The sequence below is a fragment of the Parus major genome, chromosome 5, assembly GCF_001522545.3.
Source record: "Parus major isolate Abel chromosome 5, Parus_major1.1, whole genome shotgun sequence".
NCBI classification, from domain to species: domain Eukaryota; kingdom Metazoa; phylum Chordata; class Aves; order Passeriformes; family Paridae; genus Parus; species Parus major.
In genome coordinates, this window is record NC_031774.1 from 9,179,748 (window position 1) to 9,196,350 (window position 16,603).

General features: G+C 42.8%; 1 protein-coding gene across 1 annotated transcript in view; it reads left to right on the forward strand.

Annotated features, from left to right (window-relative positions):
* PARVA (parvin alpha) overlaps window positions 1-16,385 on the forward strand; it is a 60,743-nt gene extending 44,358 nt beyond the window's left edge. The window contains exons 5-12 of the mRNA XM_015629662.3: window positions 1,663-1,784; window positions 7,017-7,075; window positions 7,891-7,910; window positions 9,057-9,118; window positions 9,776-9,844; window positions 11,006-11,107; window positions 11,982-12,054; window positions 15,277-16,385. Coding sequence (XP_015485148.1) covers window positions 1,663-1,784; window positions 7,017-7,075; window positions 7,891-7,910; window positions 9,057-9,118; window positions 9,776-9,844; window positions 11,006-11,107; window positions 11,982-12,054; window positions 15,277-15,353 — 584 coding nt within the window. The 3' untranslated portion in view covers window positions 15,354-16,385. The remainder of the gene's footprint in view (window positions 1-1,662; window positions 1,785-7,016; window positions 7,076-7,890; window positions 7,911-9,056; window positions 9,119-9,775; window positions 9,845-11,005; window positions 11,108-11,981; window positions 12,055-15,276) is intronic.
* The last annotated feature ends 218 nt before the right edge of the window (window positions 16,386-16,603 follow it).

The following is a 16,603-nucleotide window of genomic DNA, read 5'->3' on the forward strand; positions in this document are numbered from 1 at the left end:
AGGTCCATCCAGGTGTGGTGGCTTTGCTCTCAGGTCCATGTGCCTGCCAGCTGAAGTCTGGAGTTGCTAACCTGCTTTGTTGAAACAGAGAGCAGTGGATGGACATGAGGAGAGTTAGGCCCAAGAACTGTGGGTGGAATTTGCAACAGAGATATGAGTAATATTTCTGACCATTGCAGGCTGAGTCTGAACCACCAGTTTTGATTATAAAACTCTCATCAAGACTAGTTCTGCACCCTTCCTGTTCTGTTGTGTTAAGAATGAACACAGCAGTATCTAATAGAAATGCCTTCAGAGGCCCAACACAAGACACTTCAGTGGACATGTATTGCACAAAGCAGGTTATCAGATTTAGAAAATCAGGCCTCTTGATCTGTTTTAAGTTTGGTTTTCAGAATCATTTCATGTTGGTGAATCCTTGACCAGTACATGACATTTTCCCTGTCTCCTGTACCTGTCTTGTGCTGAGCAGTTTTATATCCTGTCCCATTCACAACTAATGAGTAAGAAGGAGAGAAATATCTCGAGGGAGGAAGAGTGAACATTTGGCAATTTGACTTTCCCCTTTCTGTGCTCCTGCTGAATTTTTTGTCCCCTCCTTTTTCCAACCTCCCCCGAGTTTTCTTTCCATTCTCTGTTGTGCAGCTGGAGGCGGAGTGTTTGGAGCAGCCTGACAATTTAAGTTCTAGCTTTAATGTAATGTTTTACATGTGTTTTAGAGCTGGAGATAGAGACAGCAGCAGCTGGGCCCAGCTGTGGCACACACTCTGGTATCTTGGTGCTGTTCTGCTGAAGCAGCTCATCCCTGAGCACTCTGCCAGCAGTGCCACATCTTCCTGAGTGTGTATCTCCATGGCAGAGCTGAGCCTTGCACTGCAGGATTATCAAGAAGGGTGTTTTAGGGGATCTGATCGTGTTTCAGCAGTGCAGGAAGGTAGTGCTTCATGATTAGTTCAAGTACAAGAAACCCAAGTGCACCGCAGAGCCAAAGATCTTTTAGGAGTACTAAAGCAGAGTAGAATGAGAAGAAAGGCAATAATAAGGATTGGAAATTACCCACATTCATGCCAATGATTTGATACTTGATCAGGGATTTCCTACAGTTTGGCTTTTGATGTCTTGTAAGTTGTGTTAGTGTTAACTACCCATGTTTGAAACCTGCTGCAAAAAAGCTTCAATAACAGAACTAGAACAACTTCATGAGGAATGTTTGAGTCATTGAGTTTAATAAGCTATTGCTTAAGGCTTGTGCCAAAACAGGCTCATTTATCATCCAGCAGACATTGTGACACTTAAAAATGAATAAGTGCATGTTATGAGTACAAAAATATCTTTCTGATAGTCCATAAATCCTTATTGAAATAAAGGGAATAAAAGAGAGGCGAGGAGAATGCAGAGACAGCACTAAAACTGCATACATAAAATCTGGCTTTTGGATTAGCTTTAGAGTTCCATCTGCAGAAGGCTGTGGCATCCAGACGTGCTGCAGAGCGTTGGTGCTGACGCATCCTGCAGGAGACCACTACAGATGGGACACATTAAAAGCACCCCTGGCTCCAGGTGGCGAGAGGAAAACCCTCCCAATAGTCCCTACATCCTAAGCAGAAGTAAAAATCCGTGCCCTGGTTATTTGCAGTTGGTAACTTGTGCTCTTGATGTCTGTTTCAGCTGTTCATGCTAAGAGCCTGGTGGCCATACTTCACCTTCTGGTTGCATTGTCTCAGTATTTCCGAGCACCAATCCGGCTCCCTGACCACGTGTCCATTCAGGTGGTTGTTGTGCAGGTAAGAGGGAGCCCTGAACAGCTCTTGGCAGTGTTGGGAAGTTGGCTGAGTGAGGGGTTGTTTGAAAAATGCAGTTTCTGGCTGGGCAAGCACGCTTTGGCTGGCAGGGAACACAGAGCATCTTCCCTCTGACCTCAACCAGAAAAAGGCACCAGGGCTGTCCCAGATCGAGCTGTGCCTCACAGCATCTTACTCTGACTGTGACATTAAAAACATTATTGTTGTTGGAATGTGTTTATCACCCGCTACCATCTCTAGAATTATTATTTTCCCCATTTTTTGACGCTCTTCTCACTTGTGTAGAGATTCAAATCATTCTTGGCACTGGATGACGAATTGTCACTGTTTATTACATTCACATTCATGTTAGGTGACTAACTATTCTTTTTCAGCCCTGTGCATGCTAATTTAGTCTGATTACAGTGTTGGTTTTCTCAAAAGCATGAAAAAAAATCCCCGTCAACTAAATCTTTTGTCAGTCTCCTTATTAGAGCCTCATCCATTGAAACTCCTCATGTTTTTCTGTTCTTCATTTTTCTTTCAGCTGAACTTGTGCTTTCTCTATCTTACTTGGCCTCTTCCCATTTAATCTGCTTTTCTTTCTCTCCAATTAACTTTGCCTTTATTTTTCACACTGCAACTGTCTTTATTTTTGTCTTTGAACTGATGTTACCCTGAAGTAACTGGTTGAAAGAGCTATTGCTCAAGTTTTGTGTGGCTGAAAATCTGCAAGACAGATCTGAGAAAGTAAACATTCTCTCCTAGAATTCAAATAGGACAAGTTTTGTAGCTTAGGGAGAACTGTGAAGGAGGGTCCCTGGTAAATGTGTGGCTGATGTCTGGCAGTGACTCACTGACTCAGATTCTGCTTCAGGGGTTTCTCTACAGATGATGAAGGAGGATCCCTGAGAATCTGCACTTCTGTGTCCAGGGCTTCAAAGGAATACAATTCCTTTGGCTACTATAAATGTATTATTTGCACTGCTTTATCTCAGAGCTCCACCAAAACCAGCTGAAGAAATCTGGAGTGCAGTAAGCAGGGCATCTTTATGATGAAAAACTAAATGAGAAAAATGACACAGTCCTAAAGGAAAGAACCAGGAGCTCTGCTGTCATTCCATACCTCCAGACAAATTCCAGGTGAAATCAGTGGGCATAATTGTCCCCTTGTTAAACAGGCTGATGTAGTTCAGCAGCAAATCCACTGAAGTCAGTAGAGATAAAGCAATTTAAAGCAATAAGTGGTGGGAGAATCTGGCTCACTCTTAGTTGCACAGCTGCAGCTCAGTGCCAGGGCTTTGCAGGGAAAGCAGTCAGACCAGAATAAAATCCCAGTAATGGGGAAGGAGATTCTGTCCTGCAGACCCTGACCTTGGTGAAAGGCAGTCAGTGGAGCTCCAGAGCTCTGCTGATCCCTGATACCAGGGGATGGGGGTCTGTGTTTGCTGGATTGTCTGAGACATTTCTCACTTTTATTTTGAGATGCATGAGGTTTTTTATTTTTATTTTCATAAATCTGTATTTCACATACTGTGGGACTGATTCTATATCATACATCGTGTTCCCTTTGAACTCACAGGAGTTTTAATCAGCCATCAGCAGATCCTAAAGCCTAATTTAGTGGTCAGACTTGCACACCTCATGTTCCAAACACTGCTGCATTCTGTAATCGAGCCCAGGGAAGTTGAACAGACTCTGCAGTAGCTGGTTTTAAATTCTGCTGGGTGTGGTTCGATAAAGAGAACAGGAGAGAGACAGAAGTAAAAGAACAAAGTACTTTAATGAACTCTTTTAAGAATGACTCCCTTAATTCATATCATGATTTTGCTAGGCATAGAAACACATAAAATGTGAGGGTTGCTGTGTTGGCTGGATGCAGTTTATTGAAATAGAAAAGAAAGATATTTGTGAAACAGAAAATGTGCTCGTGTCCAGCAGGTAATCAGCCTAGCTCTTCTGAAAGCTTGTTTCCTTTGGCTGTTTTGTACAAAAGCTGTTAGCAATGAGACTGATACAAAATCTGGGTTTAAGCTGGTTTAGGAAAAAAATGTGATAGTTGGACCTTTTGTAGCTACTCTACTATTTTCTTTTCCTGCCTTACCAGTAGAATAAATAACTTTGAACAAAGCCCAGGCTTTGTTGGATCCTATCTACTGAAATGACTGAGAGCTTTTTTGGAGAGCTGGGCCTTGTCATCATTTTGCCTCTTCTTAAAAATGATGAATTTCTACCACTCAGGAATGGTCAGATGAAAATGGTTTGTGTCCAAGAGATGGAAGTCAGAGAGTGTAAGAATGCATTGGCAGAGCAGCCAGGATGGCTTCAGCACGGTCTTGGGTGCAAAAACTGCTCTTAGGCAAAGCTAGGGAATAATTGAGGTTAGATGAGTGTGTAAAGCACACCTTTAATCAGAGATCACTGCTCTCACTGCCTGGGAAGGTCTGAAAGGTTCTGGAGCAGCTTTGCCTCCAGGTTCCAGTGAAGCCTTCTCTGAACCTGCCACAAATGTGTTTGTTCTTTCAAGCTCCAGAGTAATTCTGCATTTCACATTGGTGGGGCAGTCTGAAACGTGGTCCCCCAGGTGAAATGGGTAACAAGACACAGACAAAAAGCCATCCCAATAATGGCCAGATTTTCAGACTGGGACTTTGTGGGGGAAATGAAGCAGTTGGCCCTCAGTTACATAAAAATGCTGGCACAGAAGGAGATAAAAAGAGATCTTTTCTATTTCCAGATGTGCTACCCCAGTTTCAGATTAGTTTTATTTTGTTCTAGGTGTAGTTGGCAATTTTAAATGGCAAGTGATTAGGAATATCTTCAGGGCCTTCTGTGAAGTCTTTCAGCTGTGAGGGAAGAAAATGCCAAGCCTGTTCACCAAGGTCTTCTGTCCTCACTGGAATGCATGTCCAGCTTTTCTTTTTAATGGGGAATCTTGATTTGTGCCTCATTTCTCAGTGACTTTCAAACAGTTGATGTTGATTTTTATAGTTTGTTGTTTCAGTTTTAGCCATTGTTGCCATTAAGGAAAGGAACAGGCTGGGCAGTAGCAGCTCTGTATTTTTAGGAATATTGTGTCATTCTCTGTCTAGTACAAGACAAACCTCCCAATAGGTGCTAAGACCAGTGTTCTAAGGTCCATTCCTTTGGGAATTTGCCTGTGTCTTTACAAATCAAAGGTGTAGGAAGGTCTGTCTTGACATGTGCTGGTCAAGAAAGGGGATGCACGTTGTGTCTGGGCAGTGTGGAAATCCCATCAGTGTTGGTGCTCAGGTGCCAGACCCAAAACAAGGCCTTGGGATCATTTTGGTTTGTGTTTTCTTGTTTGTTTTTGTTGTTATTGTCAACATCAGGATTAAGGTGCAGATGTATTTGTTTTGCTATCTATAAATCTGCAGTTCATCAGAAAGGGAAATATCTTTAACAGCAGTACAGGAGAATATTTTGGGCAGTTTTTGTGTGCTTGCAGAGAGCAGGTGAAGAGCATTAGGAACCTTTTTCTGCTCCCACGTTCCCAGTGTGAGCAGTGAAAACTGCAGCTGGCCCTGCTGTGATGCTCAGCCCTGTGGGAGATGAGAGCACCTTGCACAAGGCATCAGTGGCATGGCAGAGCCATCATGAGGAGGAAATAAAAGTTTCCTTTCACCCTCCAGCAAGGGGAGAATAAACAAAAATACCAAACAGAGTGGAATTCCAGGCTGAGCTGGCACAAACCAGGCTGTGACTTGAAGTTACTTCAGTGGGTACTGGAGGCTGGACATGGAAATAGCCCTAAATTCTGTCTTTTCTTCAGCCTTTGAGGCTGTGTGACAGGCAGTGCCTCTGCAGCTGTTCTGTGCCCCCTCCTCCTGTACATAACACCCTGGATGCATTTCTTACCATGTGCCAGATACTCAGAAACAGGACTTTAAAAAGCAGCACAAAACCCCCAAAGCTGTCATCTGGCTGAAAGGAGAGCTCACATCACCCCAAGTGCCAGTCTGGAGTCACCCCAGGGCCAGGTTCAGCTCTTCTTGCAGAAATAAATGTATTTCTTGATACATTTTGGAAATGCAGTGTAGAAGGAGAAATGAATCAAGAAATAGATGTTAGCAGTGTGGTGTAGAAGGAGCAGAGGAGCCTGGCTGTGCCCTCAGCACATCTCATCACACACTGAGGACTGCCTCGGGTAGGGATGTGCTGCCTTCTCCAAGGGAAAAGCAGGGAAAAGCAGCAGCCCCAATTCACATGTCATGAAGGTCTTTTCTAAAAGGTTATTCTCCTTTTCTCTTTCCCACATAGAAGATGAGTCTAGGACCAGCATAAATCTATTTTTTCTCATTTCCTTGTGTGACAGGGAGTGAGGAATCATGAGTAATTGCCTAATGTCTAGACTTTAAATGGAGTTGTCAGCATTTCCCTGACTTTTTCTCTCTGTACTGTGAATTTTTGGTGATACCAGCGAACAGAATTGACAGAGAGAACACAGAGAGAGGCAAAACATATGTGTGGTATTTACTGCAGCCCCAGATGAGTGTGATCAGCAAACTGAAACAATGTCAGACTCTTCCCAGTGCTTCATTCTGCAGCTGAGTCGAAGAGCAGTGCTTGGAGTTGGCTCCTGGGCACAGGCTCTGGACAGAGCCCCCTCAGCACCTGCAGGGAAGGGCTGCAGAACATCTGCAGAACATCTGCAGAGCATCAGGGTCACTGCTGGAGCAGGCTGCCAGTGGGAATGGAAGCTCCATTTTCCTTCTGTCACAGCTCTTTGTCTGCAGAGAAAGGGAAAAAAAGCACCAAAACCCAGAGTATGAACAGGGCAGACAGAACAAACAGCCTGGGAGGAAGATTTTTGCAGAAGAGAAGCATGGGCAGCATCTGCCAAGCTGTTCATTGAAATACAGGGCTTAATTCAGCTCACCTAGACACACCTCTACTAAAATACTTACATATGTGTTTGGGTGTTTCAAATGGCTCCCTGAACTGGGGCCTTTAAAAGAAAAGTGAATTAAGAACAATGGAGAAAGGAAAAGAAATACTTCCTTCTGCAGGTGGAGTTTTGGGTTTCTTGTTAATGTATAAAAGAGTTCTCTGAAATACTTGCAAGGTAAAATATTGTGTTACTGAAAATTGGTGTAAGAAAAGTTTCTTATTCTGCAGGTTTCTTACTGAGTTCTGTTTGTGGATCACATTATGTTTGCTACCCTCAGCATCAAACTCCTCTGAGAAAAATGTCCCTTTTTTTCCTTTTTCCAGAAACGAGATGGAATCCTCCAGTCTCGACAAATCCAAGAGGAAATAACTGGTAACACCGAGTATGTCAACACCACATTTGCCAGCAGTCCAGTAATTGAGCACAGATGTGTCTCAGCAACTCAAACATTTGCTGATATTTAGATTTCAGGGCTGGGGTTCCAGGGAAGATGAGGCATCAGGCAGTGACTGCATTTTAGCCTTTTCAGGAGCTGCAAACAAGCATCTAAAAATACAAAAGAGGGAGGAAACAGGTGGGGAACTAAAGGCAGGGCTTTAGATGTGTAAAATGGTGGTGGTAAGCCCTGCATGTGCCACCTCACTGAACATTTTAGAACAGGAAAGCTGTTCCAAACCAAAAGAGAGCAGCAGTAGAATATCCTGGTGTCTAATTGAATGGAGGGAAGCTGCACTGCTGATTTATGATTAATCTGTATGGATTTATGTGTGATAGTTACTTGGAGATCAACTGGAGCCAAATCCTGCAGCCCTGAAGAACCCAGCCCAAGCCTTGTCTGGGCTGGATTTCTGTTGAGGTTGGTGTGGCAGATGCATCTTCAAAGCAGAGGGAAAAGTTTCCACAAAATCAATGTGAAAAAGCCTTCTTTACTCAGGCAGGGTGTGATTTGGTTCAAAGTAGGGAATGAGAGCCCTGTGAGACTGTGGTGAAGCCAAGAGATATTATTCTGATAAACCCCAGACCAACCCAGATCCTCAGCAGGAGTAACTTGGTGAAGTTATTCACAGAATTCTCCTAATTCCATCAATCCAGTATTCCCCAAGCTGCAGGTGTTACCATGTGTGCTGGGGATTTTTTGTGGGACAGTATCTGCAATTGAATTATCTGTAACTCTTGTTCTTTTCTGTTTTCCCACAGGGCATTATCAGGAAGGCATGGTGAGTACATTTGATTCTTGTCTCTTCTCTTGAGGCAGCCAGAGTGTGCATGAGTTCTGCACTGGCTTTGTTCAAATGGCAAGGAAGGAGAGGATTTCAAGTTGCCCTGGCAAATATACACCACAGGCTGCTGTGGCAGTTAACAAAAGGGGGGGAAAAACCCATGAAAATCACTCTGACCATCATTAAAACACATTTCATTGCTTTTCAGCACTTGTTAGTTTGCATGTGCTTTGTGGTTTAACCCCCAGAACATCACTGCAGTGGTGTTAATGACCATGAGTTCCCAGCATAAGGTGAAATGGTGTCTTATCACGAGCCAGCTGGTGAATGTTGATATTCTGCATCCATTGCCTGCTTTAAAGTGTTGAGTCAGTGTTGAGCAGGCCATGCCAGGCCCTGTGCCTCGTGTGTCTCACTGCCAGGACTGAGGATGGCCAGCACAAACACTCACCTGAGCCTTGCTTGGTGTAAAGTCTGCCTTCTACAAATGCCTCTGGATCTACTCTAGCCTTTGGTTTTCTCCAAAGTGAGGGATAAGAATGGTTATTTGTTGTCACTCAGGGGATTGTTGAACAGAAATTGCTCAGGAAAGGCTTTGGTGCCTTTTTATAAATTTTTTGTTTTCTTCAGAAGGTGTCAGCACTCCAGCCATGCTGCCTTAGGTTGGCTGTCCTGCTGACAGTGCCCTAAACTGCATCTGAGAATGGCCCAAAACATCTGTACAAAGGATTGTGTTGCAGATGTGTAATCATAAACTGCTTGAGGGGCTTGATAATGCAGTCAGGGGGCTGTGGGGCAGATCTTCCCCTGTAGTGGCTGATGTAAAGTCATGTTCTTCTGCAGAAAATGATTTGGTTCCTCTGGCTGTTTAAGAATTTATGCATAAAGATACTGTTCTTTGCTCACTTTTGAGAAACAGGGTCCTTAGATAATCCAAGTGCTACCTGAAAATGATGCTGTCTTGTGAATAACAGAGAAGAAGTTGCCAGCAGCTGGCAGCAAGGGAGGAGGATGCACACTCCCTGGACTTGGGGTGCAGAGGCTGTATTGAACCTTTTTGCTGATGTTGTCTCACATGGATGTGTTTGTTCTGCCCTGGAACAACTGCTGCTCAGCCTATTAATGGCCCTGCATGTTTTTCAGAAAGAGATGCATTCGACACTTTGTTTGACCATGCCCCAGACAAGCTCAATGTAGTGAAAAAGGTGGGAAGGTTTTTATTTTTAAAGTACCTAACGTGTTTGTGAGCATGGCTGTGTGTGTCAGATGGGGTGGGTGTGCTGAGTGTGTGGGGATGAAATGTATAGCTGCCATGCTTTGCATACATTAAACACAATTAAGCTTTATGCTTAAACACACAAAGTCACGATTATAATGTTACATTTTATTTAATGTTTAGCAGCATGAACTTAACTTTGGAGCACGGAACGAGGTACAGTTATCAAAGTTTCCATCAGAAAAGCTCTCACAAAGTGTATGTTGAGCAGAGCCCAGCTGGCACATTGACTGTACTGATGCCAAGGAGATATCCAGTTTACAGCTGCCAGAGGTCTGACCCTGGAGTATTTTGGCTGCTGTCAGATTTGAGTGGAGTCCAATTACCCACTTCCCCATAGTCTGCTGAAAATGTGGGGGTTTTCTGTGTTTTAACAGTGTATTTCTATACATACATGTATCACATTTGTTTTATTTCTGGTCTTCATTCTTGCAAAAAACAATTTAAAAACAATGTTTAATGTCACATTTCAGTTTCCAAACCTGGAGATTGTGTTGCAGTCTGTTCACTGGTGCAGGTTCATACTGCTGGTGTTGAACTGCTGCCCTGCTGAATAGGCCTTCATTGCACTGTTTTCACATTTCAGACTCTCATCACCTTTGTGAACAAGCATCTGAATAAACTGAATTTGGAGGTGACTGAGCTGGACACTCAGGTAGAATTTGGTGGCCTTTCTTGGAGGGGAGAGGCAGCTGCACTGCTTTAGGCACCCTGAGATGAGAGAACATCCAAGATGTCCTTTCAGCAGGAAACCCTTCATTTCCAAATACCTTGGTGCAGAGAAGACCCTCACCAATCAAACATCTAAACGAGTTTTGTTAATTCCATTAGCACAAAAGCTAATTAGGAGTGCTGTCTCCCGGGTGCTGTGAGGAGGAGGAGGAGGAGGAGGAGCTGTGTGTTCTGGGCAGGCAGGGATGCTGTGCAGTTGTTCTCTGCCCACCTTTGCAGCAGCCACAGGGGATCACAAAGCCCCCATTGAGGGGAATGGGGGATTCTGGAGAGCAGGCAGCTGTGCAGCTGGGCTGCAGGCTTGACTGCACTGCAGAAATCCTGGGTGCAGGCTCTCCTCTCTTCTTCTCAGCTGCTAAATTGGCTGGAGAGAAGTTAAAGAAAAGCTTCATCCTGCTGTATTAATACCTCCCCATGTGAACAATCCCAGGAGTTATCATAAGAAAATGATGGGGTTGGGATCTGCTCTATCAAAAACACCCAGGTGTCTTCAGGTCAGCCTTTGTTTTATGTCTTGTTTGGTGCTGTTAAGAATCTCTGCTTTATTTAAGCACCTACCAATCTGTTGGAGATTTTTTTCAAAGGTACAATTAAGATTTAGCTAGAAATCATTGTGTAAAGGCTTTCAAAAGGACATTCCTTATTTCTGCTTATTGCATTGTTTACTCTGGGGGAAAACATTCAAATGTACCTAGAAACTGCTGAAGCATTTCCCTGAAACATCACCCCTAAGATGAGAGATGTATTTCCATCAGCTGGAAGCAAATCCCCTGCCTCAGGGAGGTGCTGGGCTGCTGGCAGACCTGGTTTCACTGGGTAGGAGTGAGAGAGCTGGGACAAAACCACAGAAATGTGGGGTGGTTTGGGTTGGAAAGGACCTTAGAGATCAGCCAGTTCCCCTCCTCCTGCAGGGACAGCTTCCAGCAGCCCAGGCTGCTCACAGCCCCATCCAGCCTTGCTCAGTTCCAGGCCTGGGGCTTCCCCTCCTCAGGGCAATCCTGTTCCAGTACCCCATTGTTCCATGAGCAAAGCACTGAAGGGTTTCCAGAAAATGGACTGAGAAACTTTATTTTTTTCCCCATAGTTTGCAGATGGAGTGTACTTGGTCCTGCTGATGGGTCTCCTGGAAGGTTATTTTGTTCCCCTGCACAGCTTTTTCTTGACTCCTGATAGTTTTGAACAAAAGGTAACTAGAATTCATTTTTCTGTTGAAAACAAACAAATAAATATGTCTGGTTGTAGCAGGATAACAAACAAATAAATATGTCTGGTTGTAGAAGGATAACAAACAAATAAATATGTCTGGTTGTAGAAGGATAACACAAACTTTCCTGTGTAAGTTTGATGCAAGCAGCTGAAATCAAGAAAGGACCATACTGGTCCAGCTACTCTGAGTATTTTAAAAAATCAGTAAGAGAAAATTATATTAATGATGGGGTGGTTAGCAAGTATTAACAGATTTTGGCAGCCATTGTACGGTGCTGTCATTGAGGGAGACCTACTGTTCATTAATGTATATAGGATTCATTAATGTATATAGGATTACACTCAAGCATTGATGACAGGACTGATTTTTTGTGTGTCCAAAATCCAAGAATTTAACATTGGAAAGGTTTAATGGGCTTTGGAAGCATAAAGGCATATATGTACAATGTGTCAATTTAAGACCAGCATTACATCAGTGTCTGTGGCTGTCCAGGCAATTCATCTGTCTGTTCAAGACAAGAGCACTTCAGGGGCCATCATGGTCCAGTTTTTGAACTTGCAGGAGGTGGGCTGTGCTTACTTGTAAGTAATTTTATTGAGAGTTATGTTAGTTCATGTTAACTTTCAATTACCTTTATCTTTCTGCAACCACCATCACCCAGAATCAGCAGAACAATGGATTGTCTGGATTCCAAGGAGCCCTGGACTATTTTATATATTATTTTTTTTTATATACAGAGCCCTGACTATTTTTTCCTGCTGAATAACTGGGTCTTCAGCTTTAACTCTATCTTGTCTTGACCATTTTTAGTGCACAGAGTTCCCAAGAGTGACTGCCTTTGTTGTGTTGCCAGGTTGTCAATGTTTCCTTTGCGTTTGAGCTCATGCAGGATGGTGGACTGGAAAAGCCAAAGCCAAGACCAGAAGGTACCAATGCTACTGTTTTTGTATCTCCTTAAAAATTTGTGCTGGATCCAGATTTTATGGTGTGGCTAAATGAAGGTTGAGTTAATCCAACAGCAAAAGCCAAGGTACATTTTGTAGTGCTCGAGGAAATCTGTATCTTGAATGTGCTTTTTCAAAGTTGCAATGCTGCCTTTCTTCATTGGCCACATAGAAACACAATATTCCCTGAAAGAAAGAGAACACAGTTGTGATTGGTGTCACTGACAGATGTGAATTGCTCCAACTGCCCCATTTTCCTCCATCTCACACTTTCACACTAAACCTTGGGTATTCCAGTGACTTGTAGGATTTTTCACAAGAGAGGGAGATGCTGTGGAAGGGGAATTTCAGATGTTGTCACACATGCCTTTGAATGCAGGACCTGCCCATGCATATTGAATTGGCTACAGAGCTGGGGGCTGGCAGTGGGATGTGCTTTAGGGAGCAGATGTTTTGCTGCTGACTTGAGGAGCACTGGGATTCCACTCCTCTTGCTTCTCAGACACCCAGTGTTCCAATCAGCTTTTTGGGCTGGAGACAGAGCCCTGGATCCCCAGGCTGCTGGGTACCTCCAGTGAGCACATCTTTCCCTGCAGGAGCTGGGTGTGCAGCTCCTCCTCTTGCCCCAGGGATGGTGTCTGGGCTCCTGCTGCCTGCCTGCCCTGGTGATCAGTGTGGCTGTGTCTTTCCAAAGCCAATTCCAGGATTGCATTCCATGGTGCTCACAGCCTTTTCCTGCCACAGTGTTGGATTGCTGTTCCCCGAGGAGCTGGGACATGTCAGAGTGCTGCTTCCAGCAGTCACAGCTCCCTGGGGATTCAGACACTGAATCAGGTTCTGCTCCATTCAGGATTTTTTCCCTCCCTGCCAGCCTCCAGGTTCTACCAGCCCCAGGGACAGGCACACACACACAATAATGCAGCTCAGGATCCAGCCTGGCCATTAAATCTGGACCTACCCAGCCTGGCTTTCTTTCACTTCTTCTCATTGCTTGAACTCTTATCCACAGTCATGCTTAACTAAAGCACTGCTGAGGGTATCACAAACCTTTCTGTCTGAAATAGTCAAAGTGAGAAGGGGGAAACAGTGAAATCGAGGGATCCAAGTAAAACACAGAGTATCTGTGATCCCTCACTCCCCATGGAGGTTTAAAATTCTTATGGCATTTAATTTTTCAGGTATTTATTGCTCTAGGGGACAGCTAATTTTTCCAGTATAAATCAAGCCATAAGGATATTTCAGCATATATAAGACATTTCTTGTGCAATTATTGAAATGCTTAATATGAAACTTCCTGCCCGATGTGAATGGAAAAACACATCTGTTTTATGTGTTGTTACATTGGGCACAATGCCCATACTTAAAATTTCCAGTGAGCAAAAGAGCATTGAAAAGGATCTTACCCTAAATGTGTACACTAAATACTCTTTGAATTCCTACACTGTTTCTTTGAGGTTCTTGAGGAAAAAATAGAGCGCTGAAAAGTGCTTTAGAATATGAAAAACATATTTAGTGGAAAAAAAAAAAGAATGCAGTTAAATAAATTAGTATGAAAACCAATGATTTTTATGGGGTCAACAGTTTATTTGGGTTATTTGCGATATAATTGAAAAGGTCTTAAAAAGCTTTCTGTGACCTTTTTACTTTAAAAATGGCTGGAACATTAATCTGTTGAGTCTCTAACAAATTCATTTGCAGTTTGAGCTTTTTCAGATTCCTCCTTGCAATGGGTAAGTCGAAGACAAACTCAAGTTTCTCTTTTAGAAAGGTGCAGCCAGTAAAATGTTGCATGTGCTGGGGAAAGCCATGCAGCAATGGAAGTCCCATCTTTCTCTGGGATTGTGCTTCTTTCACTTTCAGCCCTTCTGTGGAATTGTGTTGTGGAATTCTTTTGTGGTGGTGTCTTTGCAAAGACCTAACCAAGTTACTTCTTTGAGAAGTTCTGTATTTGGGAACAAAAAAGTGGTTCTGGTCTGAAAGGGGAAACTGAGGATTGCAGTGGGATCTTGTGGGGCAAGGCACCCTTCCTGCAGCCTTGGGCATGAACTCTGCATTTCATACCCAGCATTTGCCATCTGATTTATAAAGAGCCACAGACCCACGCTGCCTCTGGTGTCATAACCCAGCAGAAAATCTAGGCTTGAGTGTTCCCAGCCTTTGTCCATGGATGTGAGCTCAGTATCTTTAGCTGGCTGCTTTAGGACACCATGCATGGGTTTGATTGGATCAATTATTCAAATTGTGAATAATTCATAGTAACTCTCAGTCTGTGAAAACATCAGGGTAGATAAATGCAATGTTTAAACTCTGATGTTGCAATGCTCCACGTTCTGGGCTTACTCTGAGCTTTTGGCCAATTCCAAGTCAGGAATTTGAGATCCTGTGCATTGAACAGAAAGAGACAGGACAATTCTAATTCCACCCTGCTCTTTCTGAGGACAGCTCAGAATCCCTGTTGGAGACTGAGTAAAGCACTGGTGGAGACTGCTGCAGTAGTACTTGTCAGTTTGTTTTATAGATTTCTTGTGAAATAATATTGACTTTCTCAAGAGCTGCTCTTTGAAACAGAAGGTATTCATTAGCTTTTTTGTTTCATATAAATCCTTTCCTTTAGATGCTGAGTTTCTGAGGGCTGATTCAGCCATGAATGTCAGCTAACCCAAAGAATTTTCAGATGTTTGTTCAAGGAGCACTTACTTGTGTACCTAGCTTCTTTAGATCCTCTGGAAAGTTTAAACTTGCCTCTAGCTATCCTGCTGAAATCAGGCCTGGGAGAGGATGCTGCAGCCCAGAACCTGCCAAGTCCTGCAATTCTTACATGAGGGGAGGGTTCCATTGGTTCATTCATTCCAAAGTCTGATGACTTTTGTCCCCAAATCATTGCTTTCCATCCACAACTGACTGAAGATGGAATTGTCTAATCCTGGGCACACCTTGACTCAGGAGCACCTGAGCTTGGCTACATTTCAACATCAGCAGCAGTAGCTATTTGTATCCCTAATTAGAAGTGGTTAAAATATCAAACTTTGAGTTTCCAGCTTGAAAATTGTGTTTTATTGGTATTTCTACTCTTTTTTGCTATCCTTGTGATCTAATGTTCACGGGTACTAATGTGAGCAAGGGAGAGAATGGGCACTTTATTTTCTGGAAAGCATTTGGAGCTAATGAAGTTACTAATGTGTTTTCCCTTGTCTTTTTTTCTAGATATTGTAAATTGTGACTTGAAGTCTACACTGAGAGTACTGTACAACTTGTTTTCCAAATACAGGAACGTGGAGTGAAGAATTGATTTGGGTCACAAAGGAGTGTTAACAAAGAAAACATCATTACTAGCAGATCTTTCCTTGGTATCCTTCTGCATCTCTGTCCTAAAAAGAACTAAAAAAGAGAACAAAACCATTTACCTGAAGAATTTTTCATTATTAGTCGATTTTTCTGGCACTACTATTTTCATAGGAGATTTAAAACCAGTATAGCTTATAAAGAAAAACAAAAGGTTTGGGGGAAGATATCTGGGTATATTCTGGGAGCCTCTGTTGTCTTCACACTGTTTTTCATAGGGGAAGCAACAATGAAAAAAAACTATCAAGTTTAATTCAAATCAGCCTTTGGAGCTGACCATAGGAATATTCTGTACTATGTTATTATTTTTTGCATGTATCTTTTGTTTAATCTGGGAAGGGGAAGAATATTTTCTATCATCCATGGTAAGACAGTTCCATTCTAATTGTGAGGATTGTGCATGGGGAGAAACAGTTAAATACACTCATTCACATAACAGCTGAAAAGAGGAAATTTAACCTGGTGAATACACAGATCCAGTGCCATTTTAAGGCTTTAATTTTATGGGTACAAACTGAAGTGGCTACTCATTCCTTCAGACTTACTGTAATGTGATGCTCTGTTTCAATATGTGCCATTGAGCATTCCCCACTTTGCAGCTTTTCACTTGTTTTTGTTCAAGATCTTTTTGCAAAGAACACTTTTCAGGAAGACACACCTGTATAATGCAGCTTTTCTATAGTATTTGTATTATCATATAATGTTAGGAAGTAGAAGAATGGCTTGTTTTTATTTTGGCAGTTTAATCACAGGATTATCAGGTTGCAAGTTTAGATTGATTGCTGAACAGAATTTAGAATTTTTGGTCGATTTTATGATGAATGTATGTTGCTGCATATGCATGCAATGTACAAAAAATCAACGAGTTTCTATGTTCAACACAGAAAAATAAGATTTACTTTCTGGAAATGGCCATAACTCCTTCCATCTGCTAAGATTCCATTACACTGTAAAGTTCTTTGGTGGTTTTACATGGCTACAGAGATTTCTTTTATTTAATTAGCTGTTACCTGTTTGGTTTTAGCTTTACCAAAGACACAGAAGGGAAATGGGAGTTGGTTCTCCCCTCAGCCTGGCACCAAGCTCCAGCTGTGCTTCCAGGGGAAGAGCAGGAGACTGCCTGGATCATTCCTGAAACAAAGAGTTCACTGCAGCCACAAATTCTGGGTTACCCAGCCAGGGAGAAGAG